The 22,150-nt window shown below is 45.4% G+C and overlaps 2 protein-coding genes across 2 annotated transcripts; both read left to right on the top strand.

Annotated features, from left to right (window-relative positions):
* The first annotated feature begins 2,251 nt into the window (after window positions 1–2,251).
* On the top strand, window positions 2,252–4,399 carry LOC123748287 (zonadhesin-like). The gene is made up of 2 exons (XM_045730490.1): window positions 2,252–2,420; window positions 3,453–4,399. Exons 1-2 carry the CDS (start codon window positions 2,252–2,254, stop codon window positions 4,397–4,399), a joined length of 1,116 nt encoding a protein of 371 aa, XP_045586446.1.
* Window positions 4,400–4,433: 34 nt separating this feature from the next.
* On the top strand, window positions 4,434–21,393 carry LOC138355829 (uncharacterized). The gene is made up of 3 exons (XM_069311362.1): window positions 4,434–4,458; window positions 4,518–5,172; window positions 20,775–21,393. The coding sequence occupies exons 1-3, from the start codon at window positions 4,434–4,436 to the stop codon at window positions 21,391–21,393; spliced, it is 1,299 nt and encodes a 432-aa protein (XP_069167463.1).
* Window positions 21,394–22,150: the final 757 nt, after the last annotated feature.

Here is a 22,150-nt window from a genome sequence, read left to right as displayed (position 1 = left end):
ACTCTCACACACACCCACACACTCCCACACACTCACACACTGCCACACACACTCACACACTCTCCCACACACTCACACACACTCTTACACCCACCCACACACTCTCACACACTCCCACACACTCACACACTCCCACACACACTCACTCACTCTCCCACACACTCACACACACTCTCACACACACCCACACACTCCCACACACTCACACACTGCCACACACACGCACACACTCTCCCACACACTCACAGACTCTCACACACACACACTCCCACACACTCCCACACTCTCCCACACACACTCCCCCACACCCACCCACACACTCCCCTACACTCCCATACACACCCACACACTCCCATACACACCCACACACTCCCCTACACTCCCATACACACACACTGCCACACACACCCACCCACACACACTCCCACACACACACGCACACACACACTCTGCCACACACACCCATACACTCCCACCCACACACACTGCCACACACACCCACCCACACACATACCCACACACTCCCACCCACACACACTGCCACACACACTCCCACACACTCCCACACACTCCCACACACTCCCACACACATACCCACACACTCCCACACACTCCCACACACTCCCACACACTCCCACACACTCCCACACACTCCCACACACTCCTATCCCTGACAACTGTTTACGAGAGAAACAATTACAAGACGTTACAGAGAAGACATTTGTCATATTTTATGCTAAACACCTTTCATTATTTTCCACTTCTTTGTGAAAAGGAAAATCATTTCTTTCTTTCACTTCTGTGATGTTGACTGTTGGGGGTATGTTGATCCTGTGGAAAGATTATTGTTATCGTAAATAGATGTATCTATTAGTGTCTATGTGCTTATATATAATATTTATAATATATATATAGCATAATAATAATGATAAATATCTACTGGGAATATTTATTGTTTTAAAATTTGCGTTTATATACCAGAGGAAAACTGATTGGCCTTTCAGCAGTGAAAAATATAGGCTTCATATACGCACTTCTCATATACTTCCGTCAACACAACCTCTCATATACTTCTCTGTACTTATAACAGAGCCACTTGTATAGTTCCACTCAATTAAATAGTTGCCACGGGAGAACCACTTAAATAGTTCCTTAAGGAGAACCACTCAATTAAATAGTTGCCACGGGAGAACCACTTAAATAGTTCCTTAAGGAGAACTACTTTTAGAAGGGTCTTCCCTTCTTCGCTGGCGCTCGCGAAATCCGTTTTTTCCGGGTTCACTTTCCTCGCGCCAGATCGCGCCCGAGGAACGAGAACCAAGTCCCATCCGGGCAGAGTTCACTCCACGACAGAGCAACTAAGTCCCATCCGGCCAGAGTTCACTCCACGACGGAGTAACCAAGTCCCATCCGGGCAGAGTTCACTCCACGACAGAGCAACTAAGTCCCATCCGGCCAGAGTTCACTCCACGACGAAGTAACCAAGTCCCATCCGGGCAGAGTTCACTCCACGACAGAGCAACTAAGTCCCATCCGGCCAGAGTTCACTCCACGACGGAGTAACCAAGTCCCATCCGGGCAGAGTTCACTCCACGACAGAGCAACTAAGTCCCATCCGGCCAGAGTTCACTTCACGACGGAGTAACCAAGTCCCATCCGGGCAGAGTTCACTCCACGACGGAGTAACCAAGTCCCATCCGGGCAGAGTTCACTCCACGACAGAGCAACCAAGTCCCATCCGGCCAGAGTTCACTCCACGACGGAGCAACCAAGTCCCATCCGGGCAGAGTTCACTCCACGACGGAGTAACCAAGTCCCATCCGGGCAGAGTTCACTCCACGACAGAGCAACCAAGTCCCATCCGGCCAGAGTTCACTCCACGACGGAGCAACCAAGTCCCATCCGGGCAGAGTTCACTCCACGACGGAGTAACCAAGTCCCATCCGGGCAGAGTTCACTCCACGACAGAGCAACCAAGTCCCATCCGGCCAGAGTTCACTCCACGACGGAGTAACCAAGTCCCATCCGGGCAGAGTTCACTCCACGACGGAGTAACCAAGTCCCATCCGGGCAGAGTTCACTCCACGACAGAGCAACCAAGTCCCATCCGGCCAGAGTTCACTCCACGACGGAGCAACCAAGTCCCATCCGGGCAGAGTTCACTCCACGACGGAGTAACCAAGTCCCATCCGGCCAGAGTTCACTCCACGACGGAGCAACCAAGTCCCATCCGGCCAGAATTAACTCCACGATGGAGCAACCAAGTCCCATCCGGGCAGAGTTCACTCCACGACGGAGTAACCAAGTCCCATCCGGCCAGAGTTCACTCCACGACGGAGCAACCAAGTCCCATCCGGGCAGAATTAACTCCAAGACGGAGCAACCAAGTCCCATCCGGGCAGAGTTCACTCCACGGCGAAGTACTCCCCGGCACCCGGCACCTTTATGTTGAGAGAGCGACCGGCGTGTCGCGGCTCCCACCAATTGGTTGTGTTCTCCGTCTCTCTCTCTCGAGGTTTGAGAGAATTGAGAGACAACTTTGTCCTGTTTTATTTGGTTTCTGCACTTTGTCTGTGAGAAGACTGAAGGTGGTCGTGTATGTTTGTGTTGCTGCTCTGTTGTAAATGTTGCTGCTGTGTTGTAAATGTTGCTGTAGTGTTGTAAATGTTGCTGTAGTGTTGTAAATGTTGCTGCTGTGTTGTAAATGTTGCTGTAGTGTTGTAAATGTTGCTGCTGTGTTGTAAATGTTGCTGCTGTGTTGTAAATGTTGCTGCTGTGTTGTAAATGTTGCTGCTGTGTTGTAAATGTTGCTGCTGTGTTGTAAATGTTGCTGCTGTGTTGTAAATGTTGCTGTAGTGTTGTAAATGTTGCTGTTGTGTTGTAAATGTTGCTGCTGTGTTGTAAATGTTGCTGCTGTGTTGTAAATGTTGCTGTAGTGTTGTAAATGTTGCTGCTGTGTTGTAAATGTTGCTGCTGTGTTGTAAATGTTGCTGCTCTGTTGTAAATGTTGCTGCTGTGTTGTAAATGTTGCTGCTGTGTTGTAAATGTTGCTGCTGTGTTGTAAATGTTGCTGTTGCGTTGTAAATGTTGCTGCTGTGTTGTAAATGTTGCTGCTGTGTTGTAAATGTTGCTGCTGTGTTGTAAATGTTGCTGTAGTGTTGTAAATGTTGCTGCTGTGTTGTAAATGTTGCTGCTGTGTTGTAAATGTTGCTGTAGTGTTGTAAATGTTGCTGCTGTGTTGTAAATGTTGCTGCTGTGTTGTAAATGTTGCTGCTGTGTTGTAAATGTTGCTGCTGTGTTGTAAATGTTGCTGCTGTGTTGTAAATGTTGCTGCTGTGTTGTAAATGTTGCTGCTGTGTTGTAAATGTTGCTGCTGTGTTGTAAATGTTGCTGCTGTGTTGTAAATGTTGACGAGTATACTACACCTACTGATGAGTATACTACACCTGCAGGCGAGTATACTACACCTGAAGACGTGTATACTACACCTGCAGACGAGTATACTACACCTGCAGACGAGTATACTACACCTGAAGACATGTATACTACACCTGCAGACGAGTATACTACACCTGCAGACGAGTATATTACACTTGCAGACGTGTATACTTCACCTGCAGACGAGTATACTACACCAGCAGACGAGTATACTACACCTGCAGACGAGTATACTACACCTGCAGACGAGTATACTACACCTGCAGACAAGTATACTACACTTGCTGACGAGTATACTACACCTGCTGACGAGTATACTACACCAGCAGACGAGTATACTACACCTGCAGACGAGAATACTACACCTGCAGACGAGTATACTAATGCTGACGAGTATACTACTGATGACGAGTATACTACACCTGCAGACGAGTATACTACACCTGCAGACGAGTATAATACACCTGTAGACGAGTATACTGCACCTGCTGACGACTATACTACACCTACTGACGAGTATACTACACCTACTGACGAGTATACTACACCTGCTGACGAGTCTACTACACCTGCTGATGAGCATACTGCACCTGCTGACGAGTATACTACACCTGCGGTCGAGTATACTACACCTGCAGACGAGTATACTACACCTGCAGACGAGTATACTACACCTGCAGACGAGTATACTACTCCTGCTGATGAGTATACTATACCTACTGACGAGTATACTACACCTGCAGACGAGTATACTACACATGCAGACGCGTATACTACACCTGCAGACGAGTATACTGCACCTGCTGACGAGTATACTACACCTGCTGACGAGTATACTACACCTGCTGATGAGTATACTACACCTGCAGACAAGTATACTACACCTGCTGACAAGTATACTACACCTGCTGACAAGTATACTACACCTGCAGACAAGTATACTACACCTGCAGACAAGTAGACTACACCTGCAGACAAGTATACTACACCTGCTGATGAATATATTACACCTGCAGACAAGTATACTACACCTGCTGATGAATATACTACACCTGCAGACAAGTATACTTTACCTGCAGACCAGTATACTACACCTGCAGACAAGTATACTACGCCTGCAGACAAGTATACTTCACCTGCTGACGAGTATACTATACCTGCTGACGAGTATACTACACCTGCAGACAAGTATACTTCACCTACTGACGAGTATACTACACCTGCTGACGAGTATACTACACCTGCTGACAAGTATACTACACCTGCTGACGAGTATACTACACCTGCTGACGAGTATACTACACCTGCTGACGAGTATACTTCACCTGCTGACGAGTATACTTCACCTACTGACGAGTATACTACACCTGCTGACGAGTATACTACACCTGCTGACAAGTATACTACACCTGCTGACGAGTATACTACACCTGCTGACGAGTATACTACACCTGCTGACGAGTATACTTCACCTGCTGACGAGTATACTACACCTGCTGACAAGTATACTACACCTGCTAATGAATATACTACACCTGCAGACAAGTATACTTTACCTGCAGACCAGTATACTACACCTGCAGACAAGTATACTACACCTGCAGACAAGTATACTTCACCTGCTGACGAGTATACTACACCTGCTGACGAGTATACTACACCTGCTGACGAGTATACTACACCTACTGACACACACACACAGAGGAAAGATGGCCGCCCGCCTTCACTTGGAAGGTAAACTCACCAACAGATGATTGTGTCTAAGGACTCTCACCACAAGACCCAAGGACACGAGGTCGTCTTGGCAGGTCAGAGATTATTGAAGACATGCTCAAGAAGAATGAAGAAAAAGTAATCGAATAAAGAAGTAAAATCAGCAACATTTGCAACAAGAAAATGGAGCTCTCTGGAGTGAGCTTCGCAATTTAAAAATGAAGTATTGTGTTGCGAGGTAAAAACAGTACCAACTTAACCGAAAAGGTAAAGAGACAGGAGGAACAAATCTAAGAAATAGTGAAAGAAAATGAGGTATGGAAAGTGAAGAGTGGTGAATATGAAGAATTGGACACGAAAATAGACTCATGTGTTGAATAACTCCACTAACGTGGAGGTAGGCAAGGATATGCTAAGATAAACTTCTTTTATAACTCCAATAGAGGAGGTTAATAGAGGACTGGAAAAGAGCAAAGATGAAATAAAAGAAACATAAGTGCAAGTAAAAGAGAAAGAGACGATCAAGAAACTATGTGATTGGAAGTCAAAAAACAGAAATGACCAACATGAAGCAGAAGTTAAACAAGCAATTAGGAAAGAACTGGTAACCAACAGTATAATACACTGCAGATTAAGTCCATAACAAGTCCACTGCACTGGACTTGTCCACGTCCACTGTCCACTGTCCAAGTCCACTGTCCAGTCCAAGTCCACTGTCCACTGCAAGTCCATAACAATGTTTGGGTGTTCAGAAAAGTGAACATCATCAAGGGTGGACAGAGCAGCAGAGAAGATGAAAAATCATTGATAAAATAGTAGGTTTAGAAGAAGGCATCAATTAAAAAAAAAATATTAGTGATTATAAGAGGATAGGAAAATATGAGAAAGACAAGAATCGGCCCTTAAGAGTAACATTTAAAGGAGTGAAAATAAATTCCGGAAGTACTTAGAAATGCCCGGAAATTGCAGAGTGATGAGGATGGAAAACTTTGGTCAATAAGCCTAGATCTCTCAAAAGGAAAAACATAGAAAAGCTGAAAATAAACCTCAATGAAGCGGAACATTTAAATGTGAATAGAAATGAAGAATTTATTTTGTCTACAAAGTTTTAGGGGACTGGAAAGCTAGTGAAATGGTACATAAAAACAAAGCAACAGAATCATTAGAGGAAGGGGAAGTACAGGACAAAGGGAAAAGAGAACATGTTCCAGAAAATTATATATACCGACATAGATCGAGTGAGAAAAAAAAACACTGGAGCTTAAACATTTAATTCAGCTTAAAGTCCCGGATATTGTCGTAGTAAAGACACGCCACTAGTCGTCTCTTGTTGGGGGAGACAAATGAGCCACAGGGACGTTAGAAAGAACTTTTTCAGTGTCAAAGTAGTTAATAAATGGAATGCATTAGGAAGTGATGTGGTGGAGGCTGACTCCATACACAGTTTCAAGTGTAGATATGATAGAGCCCAATAGGCTCAGGAATCTGTACACCAGTTGATTGACGGTTGAGAGGCGGGACCAAAGAGTCAGAGCTCAACCCCTCGCAAGCATAGTTAGGTGAGTACTTGAAGATAATATTTGAAATAAGGTCGTATTCCCAAGGGGCTACAAGTGTAAATCAGATCCTGGCATTGTCTATAAACTAACTAACAGCAACACAATTCTTGCAATTCTAATTCTCAACAGATAATTATTATTAATCACATTGACTTAAACATATAATTTATCACTAGTAATTACAATATGCATCTTGCATAATACTAATGAAAAACTCTTATACATATTATTGACCAAACATCTATCAGTTATTAGTATATCTTGAGGTTATCTTGAGATGATTTCGGGGCTTTTTTAGTGTCCCCGCGGCCCGGTCCTCGACCAGGCCTCCACCCCCAGGAAGCAGCCCGTGACAGCTGACTAACTCCCAGGTACCTATTTACTGCTAGGTAACAGGGGCATTCAGGGTGAAAGAAACTTTGCCCCATTTGTTTCTGCCTCGTGCGGGAATCGAACCCGCGCCACAGAATTACGAGTCCTGCGCGCTATCCACCAGGCTACGAGGCCCCCTTTAAAGGCCCCCTTTTCTAGTAAAGTTAGAACGCAGTGTATATATTGTGTCTATACATTAATATACACTATACGCAATATACACACTGTATATTATGTGTATACCCTGGGTCATACCATCAGGAACCGGTCGGCCGAGCGGACAGCACGCTGGACTTGTGATCCTGTGGTCCTGGGTTCGATCCCAGGCGCCGGCGAGAAACATTGGGCAGAGTTTCTTTCACCCTATGCCCCTGTTACCTAGCAGTAAAATAGGTACCTGGGTGTTAGTCAGCTGTCACGGGCTGCTTCCTGGGGGTGGAGGCCTGGTCGAGGACCGGGCCGCGGGGACACTAAAGCCCCGAAATCATCTCAAGATAACCTCAAGATAACCATCAGGGTCATCTGGCCCACTACCCTCATCTTAACTACCCTGCTCACGATCTTTCACATTTTCCACCTCTTACTGAAAGTCGCATCATCTTTATCACAAATAAAATCCACAGGTAAAACCGTCCATTCTGCCCTAGTGGCCCTTGCTTCAAGCAGCTTATATTATTAAAGTCGTTAAACATCCTGCTTTTAAGGGTCAATATCTGGGTCAATATCCTGCTTTTAAGGGTCAATATCCTGCTTTTAAGGGTCAATATCCTGCTTTTAAGGGTCAATATCCTGCTTTTAAGGGTCAATATCCTGCTTTTAAGGGTCAATATCCTGCTTTTAAGGGTCAATAGCCTGCTTTTAAGGGTCAATAGCCTGCTTTTAAGGGTCAATATCCTGCTTTTAAGGGTCAATATCCTGCTTTTAAGGGTCAATATCCTGCCTTTAAGGGTCAATATCCTGCCTTTAAGGGTCAATATCCTGCTTTTAAGGGTCAATATCCTGCTTTTAAGGGTCAATATCCTGCTTTTAAGGGTCAATATCCTGCTTTTAAGGGTCAATATCCTGCTTTTAAGGGTCAATAGCCTGCTTTTAAGGGTCAATAGCCTGCTTTTAAGGGTCAATATCCTGCTTTTAAGGGTCAATATCCTGCTTTTAAGGGTCAATATCCTGCCTTTAAGGGTCAATATCCTGCCTTTAAGGGTCAATATCCTGCTTTTAAGGGTCAATATCCTGCTTTTAAGGGTCAATATCCTGCCTTTAAGGGTCAATATCCTGCTTTTAAGGGTCAATAGATGTTATTGTTGAATATTTAAAATAGTTTCCAATCACTCACATGTTTGAAAAAGGGAATGTCAGCGCTTTTGTTCGTTCTGGACTTTTATTAGCCCACTAGTTGTCCCCGGCCACGCGTTGCTGTGGCTCAGCAACCTTCCCCTGTCCCCCAGTCCTCTCCTCCATACTCCACTCCCCCGTCCCCTCGTCCTCCCCTCTATCCCCAACTCCAGTCCCCTCGTCCTTCATATTATTTCCCAACTCCCTCGTCTGATGATCTGATGTTCCCATCATAAAATTGGGAACAGCAAATGATCTGGGGCCAGATTCACGAAGCAGTTACGCAAACAGTTACGAACCTGTCCATCTTTTCTCAGTCTTTGGCGGCTTTGTTTACAATTATTAAACAGTTAATGAGCTCCGAAGCACCAGGAGGCTGTTTATAACAATAACAACAGTTGATTGGCAAGTTTTCATGCTTGTAAACTGTTTAATAAATGTAACCAAAGCCGTCAAAGATTGAGGAAAGTTGTATAAGTGAATAAGTACTTGCGTAACTGCTTCGTGTATCTGGCCCCTGGTCTGAGCTTCAAGACAACCTCGCTGGAACCATCGTCATTGTAACAAGCGCTGACGACCGAACTGGTTATCAACAACGCGACAGGGTGGGGGGGGGGGGGCGTTCCCCTTGTATTACACCTGAGTCACCTACCACCAAGACACCGTACCTGGTGTGTCTGAGGCCTGGCCGCCCTCGGCGAGTCCGCACCATCATCCCTTGCTGATGTTAGTGCTCGCGGCACCTCGCAACACCCCGAGCTGCACCCCAGTAACGGAGACAACGACCACTCTGAAGATTACCTTCGACTTTCCAGAGGAGACTGACAATGGATTTCGATGTTTTGAGGCGCTCTTGCACGCCGCAGTAAGCCAACAAGGAGAGATATTTCCCCACTTGTTCAAGAGTGTTGCAAATGCAGACGAGGAGTCACAATAACGTGGCTGAAGCATGTGGACCAGACCACACGCTAGAAAGTGAAGGGACGACGACGTTCCGAAACCGTCCTGGACCATTCTCAAGTCGATTGTGAGGTTACAATCGACTTGAGAATGGTCCAGGATGGACCAAACCACACACTAGAAAGTGAAGGGACGACGACGTTTCGGTCCGTCCTGGACCATTCTCAAGTCGATTGTGAGGTTACAATCGACTTGAGAATGGTCCAGGATGGACCAAACCACACACTAGAAAGTGAAGGGACGACGACGTTTCGGTCCGTCCTGGACCATTCTCAAGTCGATTGTGAGGTTACAATCGACTTGAGAATGGTCCAGGATGGACCAAACTACACACTAGAAAGTGAAGGGACGACGACGCTTCGGTCCATCCTAGACCATTCTCAAGTCGATTGTGTCGACTTGAGAATGGTCCAGGACGGACCGAAACGTCGTCGTCCCTTCACCTATTAGTGTGTGGTGTGGTCAAGAGTGTTGCAAGTGTGACCAATACACTCACTACACCAAGACGTGCACACTGCAAGTGTGGCAGCGGTGATCAACACTACTTCACGATCGGTCAGATATCAGCCCCCAGCGGTGGTGTGAGATGGTGGCCGTGGAGGCGTCTCAGAGCAGTGCGGCTACAGTGCGTCTACAGTGCGTCTACAGTGCGTCTACAGTGCGTCTACAGTGCGTCTACAGTGCGTCTACAGTGCGTCTACAGTGCGAATACAGTGTGCCTACAGTGCGCCTACAGTGCGCCTACAGTGCGTCTACAGTGCGTATACAGTGCGTATACAGTGCGTCTACAGTGCGTCTACAGTGCGTCTACAGTGCGAATACAGTGTGCCTACAGTGCGTCTACAGTGCACCTACAGTGCGTCTACAGTGCGAATACAGTGTGCCTACAGTGCGAATACAGTGTGCCTAAAGTGCGCCTACAGTGCGTCTATAGTGCGGCTACAGTGCGAATACAGTGCCCCAACAGTGCGCCTACAGTGCGTCTACAGTGCGAATACAGTGTGCCTACAGTGCGTCTACAGTGCGCCTACGGTGCGAATACAGTGCGAATACAGTGTGCCTACAGTGCGCCTACAGTGCGTCTATAGTGCGGCTACAGTGCGAATACAGTGCCCCAACAGTGCGTCTACAGTGCGAATACAGTGTGCCTACAGTGCGTCTACAGTGCGCCTACAGTGCTTCTACAGTGCGGCTACAGTGAGAATACAGTGCGCCTACAGTGCGAATACAGTGCGCCTACAGTGCGTCTACAGTTGGAATACAGTGTGCCTACAGTGCGTCTACAGTGCGCCTACAGTGCGTCTACAATGCGGCTACAGTGCGGCTACAGTGTGCCTACAGTGCGCCTACAGTGCGCCTACAGTGCGGATACAGTCCGCCCACAGTACGAATAAAGTGTGCCTACAGTGCGTCTACAGTGCGCCTACAGTGTGCCTACAGTGCGCCTACAGTGCGTCTACAGTGCGCCTACAGTGCGTCTACAGTGCGCCTACAGTGCGTCTACAGTGCGCCTACAGTGCGTCTACAGTGCGCCTACAGTGCTAATACAGTGCGCCTACAGTGCGTCTACATGCAAGCTGATATGAAGGAAATATCTAAAGCCCAACAACCCACAACCTCCGCTCGACCGGCATCAACCTTCAACTGTCAACCACAAGGGTCTCCCGGCCCGTCAACCATGGCACCAACCACACTACACCCTCGCTACCATGGAGGCGGGTCCCACCCTGTCAACCACAAGGGTCTCCCGGCCCGTCAACCATGGCACCAACCACACTACACCCTCGCTACCATGGAGGCGGGTCCCACCCTGTCAACCACAAGGGTCTCCCGGCCCGTCAACCAGAGCACCAACCACACTACACCCTCGCTACCATGGAGGCGGGTCCCACCCTGTCAACCACAAGGGTCTCCCGGCCCGTCAACCATGGCACCAACCACACTACACCCTCGCTACCATGGAGGCGGGTCCCACCCTGTCAACCACAAGGGTCTCCCGGCCCGTCAACCAGAGCACCAACCACACTACACCCTCGCTACCATGGAGGCGGGTCCCACCCTGTCAACCACAAGGGTCCCCCGGCCCGTCAACCAGGGCACCAACCACACTACACCCTCGCTACCATGGAGGCGGGTCCCACCCTGTCAACCACAAGGGTCTCCCGGCCCGTCAACCAGGGCACCAACCACACTACAGCCTCGCTACCATGGAGGCGGGTCCCACCCTGTCAACCACAAGGGTCTCCCGGCCCGTCAACCAGGGCACCAACCACACTACAGCCTCGCTACCATGGAGGCGGGTCCCACCCTGTCAACCACAAGGGTCTCCCGGCCCGTCAACCAGAGCACCAACCACACTACAGCCTCGCTACCATGGAGGCGGGTCCCACCCTGTCAACCACAAGGGTCCCCCGGCCCGTCAACCAGAGCACCAACCACACTACACCCTCGCTACCATGGAGGCGGGTCCCACCCTGTCAACCACAAGGGTCTCCCGGCCCGTCAACCAGGGCACCAACCACACTACACCCTCGCTACCATGGAGGCGGGTCCCACCCTGTCAACCACAAGGGTCTCCCGGCCCGTCAACCAGGGCACCAACCACACTACACCCTCGCTACCATGGAGGCGGGTCCCACCCTGTCAACCACTCAACAACAACAACAAAGTTTAACACTTCCAAATTTAATTGACACCACCAGAGCCACACTAACACCACCAATAACACCAACAACAACACAATAACACCACCAATAACGCCAACAACAACACACTAACACCACCAATAACACCAACAACAACACACTAACACCACCAATAACACCAGCAACAACACCACCAATAACACAATAACACCACCAATAACACCACCAATAACACCACCAATAACCCCACCAATAACACCATCAATAACACCACCAATAACACACTAACACCACCAATAACACCACCAATAACACAATAACACCACCAATAACACACTAACACCACCAATAACACACTAACACCAACAATAACACACTAACACCACCAATAACACACTAACACCACCAATAACACACTAACACCACCAATAACACATTCTAACACCATTAATAACACACTAACATCACCAATAACACACTAACACCAACAATAACACAATAACACCACCAATAACACCACCAATAACACAATAACACACTAACACCAACAATAACACAATAACACCACCAATAACACACTAACACCACCAATAACACACTAACACCACCAATAACACACTAACACCACCAATAACACACTAACACCGACAATAACACACTAACACCACCAATAACACACTAACACCACCAATAACACACTAACACCACCAATAACACACTCTAACACCATTAATAACACACTAACATCACCAATAACACACTAACACCAACAATAACACAATAACACCACCAATAACACACTAACACCACCAATAACACCAACAATAACACAATAACACCAACATTAACACACTAATACCACCAATAACACACTAACACCACCAATAACACCAACAATAACACAATAACACCACCAATAACACAATAACACCACCAATAACACACTAACACCAACAACAACAACACACTAGCACCATCAATAACACACTAACACCACCAATAACACCACCAATAACACCACCAATAACACCATCAATAACACCACCAATAACACACTAACACCACCAATAAAACCACCAATAACACCACCAATAACACCACCAATAACACAGTAACACCACCAATAACACACTAACACCAACAATAACACACTAACACCACCAATAACACACTAACACCACCAATAACACCACCAATAGCACACTAACACCACCAATAACACACTAACACCAACAATAACACACTAACACCATCAATAACACACTAACACCACCAATAACACCACCAATAACACCACCAATAACACACTAACACCACCAATAACACCAATAATAACACACAAACACCACCAATAACACATTAACACCAACAATAACACACTAACACCACCAATAACACACTAACACCACCAATAACACCAATAATAACACACAAACACCACCAATAACACACTAACACCACCAATAACACACTAACACCACCAATAACACACTAACACCACCAATAACACACTAACACCACCAATAACACACTAACACCACCAATAACACACTAACACCACCAATAACACACTAACACCACCAATAACACACTAACACCACCAATAACACCAATAATAACACACAAACACCACCAATAACACACTAACACCACCAATAACACACTAACACCACCAATAACACACTAACACCACCAATAACACACTAACACCACCAATAACACACTAACACCACCAATAACACACTAACACCACCAATAACACACTAACACCAACAATAACACACTAACACCAACAATAACACACTAACACAATAACACACTAACACCACCAATAACACACTCTAACACCATTAATAACACACTAACACCACCAATAACACACTAACACCACCAATAACACACTAATACCACCAATAACACACTAACACCATCAATAACACACTAACACCAACAATAACACACTAACACAATAACACACTAACACCACCAATAACACACTCTAACACCATTAATAACACACTAACACCAACAATAACACACTAATACCACCAATAACACACTAACACCACCAATAACACACTAACACCAACAATAACACACTAACACAATAACACACTAACACCACCAATAACACACTAACACCAACAATAACACACTAACACAATAACACACTAACACCAACAATAACACACTAATACCACCAATAACACACTAACACCACCAATAACACACTAACACCAACAATAACACACTAACACAATAACACACTAACACCACCAATAACACACTAACACCACCAATAACACACTAACACCACCAATAACACACTAACACCACCAATAACACACTAACACCAGCAATAACACACTAACACCACCAATAACACACTAACACCACCAATAACACACTAACACCATTAATAACACACTAACACCAACAATAACACACTAACACCACCAATAACACACTAACACCACCAATAACACACTCTAACACCATTAATAACACACTAACACCATAAATAACACACTCTAACACCATTAATAACACACTAACACCACCAATAACACACTAACACCACCAATAACACACTAACACCACCAATAACACACTAACACCAACAATAACACACTAATACCACCAATAACACACTAACACCACCAATAACACACTAACACCACCAATAACACACTAACACCACCAATAACACACTAACACCACCAATAACACACTAACACCAACAATAACACACTAACACCACCAATAACACACTAACACCACCAATAACACACTAACACCACCAATAACACACTAACACCACCAATAACACACTAACACCACCAATAACACACTAACACCACCAATAACACACTCTAACACCACCAATAACACACTAACACCACCAATAACACACTAACACCACCAATAACACACTAACACCACCAATAACACACTAACACCACCAATAACACACTAACACCACCAATAACACACTAACACCACCAATAACACACTAACACAATAACACACTAACACCACCAATAACACACTAACACCACCAATAACACACTGACACCAACAATAACACACTAACACCATCAATAACACGCTAACACCACCAATAACACACTAACACCACCAATAACACACTAACACCACCAATAACACACTAACACCAACAATAACACACTAACACACTAACACCAACAATAACACACTAACACCACCAATAACACACTAACACCACCAATAACACACTAACACCACCAATAACACACTAACACCACCAATAACCACTAACACCACCAATAACACACTAACACCACCAATAACACACTAACACACTAACACCAACAATAACACACTAACACCACCAATAACACACTAACACCACCAATAACACACTAACACCACCAATAACACACTAACACCACCAATAACACACTAACACAATAACACACTAACACCACCAATAACACACTAACACCACCAATAACACACTGACACCAACAATAACACACTAACACCATCAATAACACGCTAACACCACCAATAACACACTAACACCACCAATAACACACTAACACCACCAATAACACACTAACACCAACAATAACACACTAACACACTAACACCAACAATAACACACTAACACCACCAATAACACACTAACACCAATAAATAACACACTAACACCACCAATAACACACTAACACACTAACACCAACAATAACACACTAACACCAACAATAACACACTAACACCACCAATAACACACTAACACACTAACACCAACAATAACACACTAACACCAACAATAACACACTAACACCACCAATAACACACTAACACCACCAATAACACACTAACACCACCAATAACACACTAACACCACCAAAATCCCACCGACCGAACCAAACTCTCGACAAACAACGAAATATTAGCAAAAGTGAATCTCTTAAACTAAAGGGACCAGCCTCAAGGAAAATAGCGAGAGGAGGAGAAAAACAATTGGGTGTCCCAGCGGGAGCGGTGCGAGACTCGGCGCCCCCTTGGGACCCGCTGGGGTAGCTCCTTTACTCCACCAATTGTGTCCTGAGAAAGACTCCCTTCCTTAACGTTCAACGCTCCCACGCATACATGGAACTCACAGTATAGTGATGTATACATGGGAGGGGTACGTTTGTTGACCAGACCACACACTTGAGAGTGAAGGGACGACGACGTTTCGGTCCGTCCTGGACCATTCTCAAGTCGATTGTGAGGTTACAGTCGACTTGAGAATGGTCCAGGATGGACCAAACCACACACTAGAAAGTGAAGGGACGACGACGTTTCGGTCCGTCCTGGACCATTCTCAAGTCGATTGTGAGGTTTCAGTCGACTTGAGAATGGTCCAGGATGGACCAAACCACACACTAGAAAGTGAAGGGACGATGACGCTTCGGTCCGTCCTGGACCATTCTCAAGTCGATTGTGAGGTTACAATCGACTTGAGAATGGTCCAGGATGGACCATACCACACACTAGAAAGTGAAGGGACGATGACGTTTCGGTCCGTCCTGGACCATTCTCAAGTCGATTGTGAGGTTACAATCGACTTGAGAATGGTCCAGGATGGACCAAACCACACACTAGAAAGTGAAGGGACGACGACGCTTCGGTCCATCCTAGACCATTCTCAAGTCGATTGACACAGTCGACTTGAGAATGGTCCAGGATGGATCAAAACGTCGTCGTCCCATCACTTTCTAGGCTTGAGGAGCTAAAAGACGAGGGTTCAATCCCCTGGTAAGGCCTCAAGATAAACATATGTACCTTACCTTGAGGTGCTTCCGGGGCTTAGTGTCCCCGCGGCCCGGTCCTCGACCAGGCCTCCTGGTTGCTGGACTGATCAACCAGGCTGTTAGACGCGACTGCTCGGAGCCTGACGTATGAGTCACAGCCTGGTTGATCAGGTATCCTTTGGAGGTGCTTATCCAGTTCTCTCTTGAACACTGTGAGGGGTCGGCCAGTTATGCCCCTTATGTGTAGTTATACACATATATATATACACATTGGTATACAAATTCGTAATTATTTTTACCAAAAAATATTACCGGTGAAATTTTGTTTTATGGTAAAAATAGTTATGTTGAACGCAGTGAAATGTCTCTGGCATAATGAGAGTCAATAATTACTTCTAGGTTTGGTGTTGGACTTAAGGCCTATCAACCTCTGGAGGGGTTATTAAGACCACCACAATACCTTACTGACCAACCAGCAAGTTTGGTGTTGGACTTAAGACCTATCAACCTCTGGAGGGTTATTAAGACCACCACAATACCTTACTGACCAACCAGCAAGTTTGGTGTTGGACTTAAGACCTATCAACTTCTGGAAGGGTTATTAAGACCACCACAATACCTTACTGACCAACCAGCAAGTTTAGTGTTGGACTTAAGGCCTATCAACTTCTGGAAGGGTTATTAAGACCACCACAATACCTTACTGACCAACCAGCAAGTTTGGTGTTGGACTTAAGGCCTATCAACTTCTGGAAGGGTTATTAAGACCACCACAATACCTTACTGACCAACCAGCAAGTTTGGTGTTGGACTTAAGACCTATCAACTTCTGGAAGGGTTATTAAGACCACCACAATACCTTACTGACCAACCAGCAAGTTTGGTGTTGGACTTAAGACCTATCAACCTCTGGAGGGTTATTAAGACCACCACAATACCTTACTGACCAACCAGCAAGTTTGGTGTTGGACTTAAGACCTATCAACCTCTGGAGGGTTATTAAGACCACCACAATACCTTACTGACCAACCAGCAAGTTTGGTGTTGGACTTAAGACCTATCAACCTCTGGAGGGTTATTAAGACCTATCAAACTATTAACAGGTCTTAAGACCTTAAGACCTGTTAAGACCCCAGGTCTCCCACGGTCACCCCAGGACCATGGGATGACCGGACAAAATTCTTGGTAGTCGTGAGACTAATTGATCCAGGTACGCCAAGGTGCATAGTGCTCCTGGCTGTCTGGGTTCGAATCCTTCTGGGGTGTGGAGTTTTCAGTTACATATTGACTTGGGACCCATTCAAGCTTCTCCGCATATATATATATATATATATATATATATATATATATATATATATATATATATATATATATATATATATATATATATATATATATATATTATTAAATATGACCGAAAAAGTAAGATTAATAATTCTAACACGAATTTTCTCAATCTTTCGTACATTACGCTTCACTGTTGGAGGTAAATAAAAAATCACTTCTCCAAAATTCATTTTTATTTCTAGTCTGACGCGACACGGGCGCGTTTCGTAAAACTTATTACATTTTCAAAGACTTCACAAATACACAACTGATTAGAACTTGCGTTTCCCTGATTTTATATCTACATTTGAGTGAGGTGGGAAGGGTGATGTGGCATTACATTTGAGTGAGGTGGGAAGGGTGATGTGGCATTAACACAAGACAGAACACTAGGGGATATTAATAGGGTATTAAAAGTATCAACACAAGACAGAACAGAAACAATGGGTATTGAATAGAAGTGTTTGTAGAAAGCCTATTGGTCCATATTTCTTGATGCTTCTATATTGGAGCGGAGTCTTGAGGTGGGTAGAATATAGTTGTGCAATAATTGGCTGTTGATTGCTGGTGTTGACTTCTTGATGTGTAGTGCCTCGCAAACGTCAAGCCGCCTGCTATCGCTGTATCTATCGATGATTTCTGTGTTGTTTACTAGGATTTCTCTGGCGATGGTTTGGTTATGGGAAGAGATTATATGTTCCTTAATGGAGCCCTGTTGTTTATGCATCGTTAAACGCCTAGAAAGAGATGTTGTTGTCTTGCCTATATACTGGTTTTTTTGGAGCTTACAGTCCCCAAGAGGGCATTTGAAGGCATAGACGACGGTAGTCTCTTTTAAAGCGTTCTGTTTTGTGTCTGGAGAGTTTCTCATGAGTAGGCTATATATATATATATATATATATATATATATATATATATATATATATATATATATATATATATATATATACATATATGTATATATATATATATATATGTATATATATATATATATATATATATATATATATATATATATATATATATATATATATATATATATATATATATACTTTATTATGCAAGGTTATACAGTTACATATCTGATTTTAAACAAAAAATTAACATTAAGAGGACACAAAAAATAGTTCGCTTCCTAGAGGCTGTAGATTTCCTAGAACTCCTCCGACGCCGGGCATGAACCGGAGATGCAGCGGGCATTCCCCCCTCTGGATCGCGACACTGAGGCGCTGAAAGAGAAAACTTGCTGCTCTAGGGTCTCTTGTGGTGTCAATGAGCTTGGAACCAAGATCCTTAAGAAACGTTCTTGCACTCTCTCCCCATGGGCCTAGGGTCTCAGACCCTATTGGAACGAAGTTGTACCTTTGATCTAATTGCCTGTACTTGACTGACTTTTGTTTTTCTCTGTGTGTCGCTGCGGCTCCTGCTGTGCCGGCAGAGAGGTTGATGTATGTGGTTGCCAGGGTGGATACACAAGTATAGTCCCATGCTAACTGTCTGCCACCCTTCCACGGTCGCAGTGTGATTCCGTCTGGTCGGCCGGCAAAGCTAACAGAGTCACGGTTCAGTAGGTTGCGGGGCTCTCTCTCCGCTGGACACTGAGCAGAGGCAAGGCTTCTTTTAATGATGTCATTGACTTCGTCGTGTCTAGTGTGCCAACCACCAGATTTTCCACAGTGCAGGCCATGCAGTCTATATTCGTCAGCATCTGCCTCGCCGCAAATACACCTATGAACAGGGTGGATAGGGGCAGCAAGACGGAGAGCGACTGCAATACGGAGCTCCTGCGGATGGAGACGTGTGCCTGTCGCAGACATAGGGACTGCCAGAAGGAAGTCCCCTGCATGGGGAGCCGGCACAGCTGTGAGGCGTGCACGATCACTGGGGGTTGTTGCTGCCTCTAGCAAAGCTGTGGCTTCATATATATATTTATATTATATATATATATATATATATATATATATATATATATATATATATATATATATATATATATATATTTACATATATATATATATATATATATATATATATATATATATATATATATATATATATATATATATATATATATATATATATATATATATATATATTTTGTTTCAAACCAAATATATAAAAGCATGTAACATTTTAGATGAGTAGTTCCCTCACCAAGAGTACATATTCAGCCCTATATTGCACGTACCCACTCCTTGCAAGTGTCTCCCATACCGTCTTAGACCAGGCCAGACCATCTTGCAGCACTTGAGAGGGTTGCATACAGGGAAATCCTGCCGAGCAATGGTTTTTATCGTTATATTTACCAACGGTGATATAATAAGCGCGCATTTCCCACGTGAGATTATATTTTCCAATTACCTTTACTGCACTGCAATTGATTTTCAATACCATTGTATATATTCGGGTTATTGGTTTGCGTGCACAAGTAGGAGGGATCCGGGCTATTTGCGTGCACAAGTTGGAGGGATCCGGGCTATTTGCGTGCACAATGCCGAGGGTTATAATCTGCTGAGAGACGCAAGCATAGAGGAGCAAATATGCTTATATGGACAGCATTTACACGGGTGAAACTGGTTCTGAGAGTACTGTTATGGTCGGTATTATTATTGTTATAGGTAAGCCCACCCGCTGGACCTTAGCCCACTCGGTGGACCTCAGCCCACTCGGTGGACCTCAGCCCACTCGGTGGACCTCAGCCCACTCGGTGGAGCTCAGCCCACCCGCTGGACCTCAGCCCACTCGGTGGACCTCAGCCCACTCGGTGGACCTCAGCCCACCCGCTGGACCTCAGCCCACTCGGTGGACCTCAGCCCACTCGGTGGACCTCAGCCCACTCGGTGGACCTCAGCCCACTCGGTGGACCTCAACCCACTCGGTGGACCTCAGCCCACCCGCTGGACCTCAGCCCACTCGGTGGACCTCAGCCCACTCGGTGGACCTCAGCCCACCCGCTGGACCTCAGCCCACTCGGTGGACCTCAGCCCACTCGGTGGACCTCAGCCCACTCGGTGGACCTCAGCCTACTCGGTGGACCTCAGCCCACTCGGTGGACCTCAGCCCACCCGCTGGACCTCAGCCCACTCGGTGGACCTCAGCCCACTCGGTGGACCTCAGCCCACCCGCCAGACCTCAGCCAACCCGCTGGACCTTAGCCCACCCGCTGGACCTCAGCCCACCCGCCAGACCTCAGCCCACCCGCTGGACCGTTTTACAAGCATTATTGACGCCAAGGTTGTAGAGAGCAGCTATAAGACCTAAACACATTTTCAACTCCATTATTTCTTGAGAAATATTTGCGAAACTCCCTCACTGGCGCCAGCTGGGTCCCTAACAGCTGGCCCAGGAGCTAGCCACCATCTGTAACCTGCCTCCCCCTTACCACCTAAGCCACTCCAGGCTGTTAAACAGGAGGGCGTCCTAGGTAACGGTCTCTTGACCTTTTTACAAGATCATTCACTAGACAGTTTCACAGCACTGTGGTGGATCCTGTCCCCCATGCATTAGATCACAGAGAAAGAGGCAGAAAAGAAGGATCACATATTAAGAGAAAGAAGTGGGGAGGAGAATGCAGGAAATACATAGGAGGAAGAGGGAAGGAGGAAAGGAAGATAGCAGGAGCAAGCAAAGTTCCAGGGTATTTAGGAGAGGAGTTTACAAGAGAATTGTAGAACACGCGACGTGATATTTTATAGTTTGGCTTAAACGTTAGGTCGTCGGACATCATTATTCCCAAATTCTTTACATGTTGTTTTCCTACTATGGGCAGATTCGCTGGTGTTGTGTATCCTGTATTATGTTTAACGTCCTCACTTTTACCGTACCTGAGTACCTGGAATTTATCGCTGGTAAAATCATGTTATTTTCTGCTGCCCAGTTGAAAACTTTATTAATATCTGCTTGTAGTTTTTAGATGTCTTCAGCAGAGGTAATTTTCATGCGGATTTTTGTTGCATTGGCAAAGGATGATACGAAGCTGTGACGTGTATTTGAGTCTATATCTGATATGAGAATAAGG

This window comes from Procambarus clarkii, chromosome 69, assembly GCF_040958095.1.
Source record: "Procambarus clarkii isolate CNS0578487 chromosome 69, FALCON_Pclarkii_2.0, whole genome shotgun sequence".
Taxonomy (NCBI): Eukaryota; Metazoa; Arthropoda; class Malacostraca; order Decapoda; family Cambaridae; genus Procambarus; species Procambarus clarkii.
This window is presented reverse-complemented; position numbering and strand designations above follow the sequence as displayed.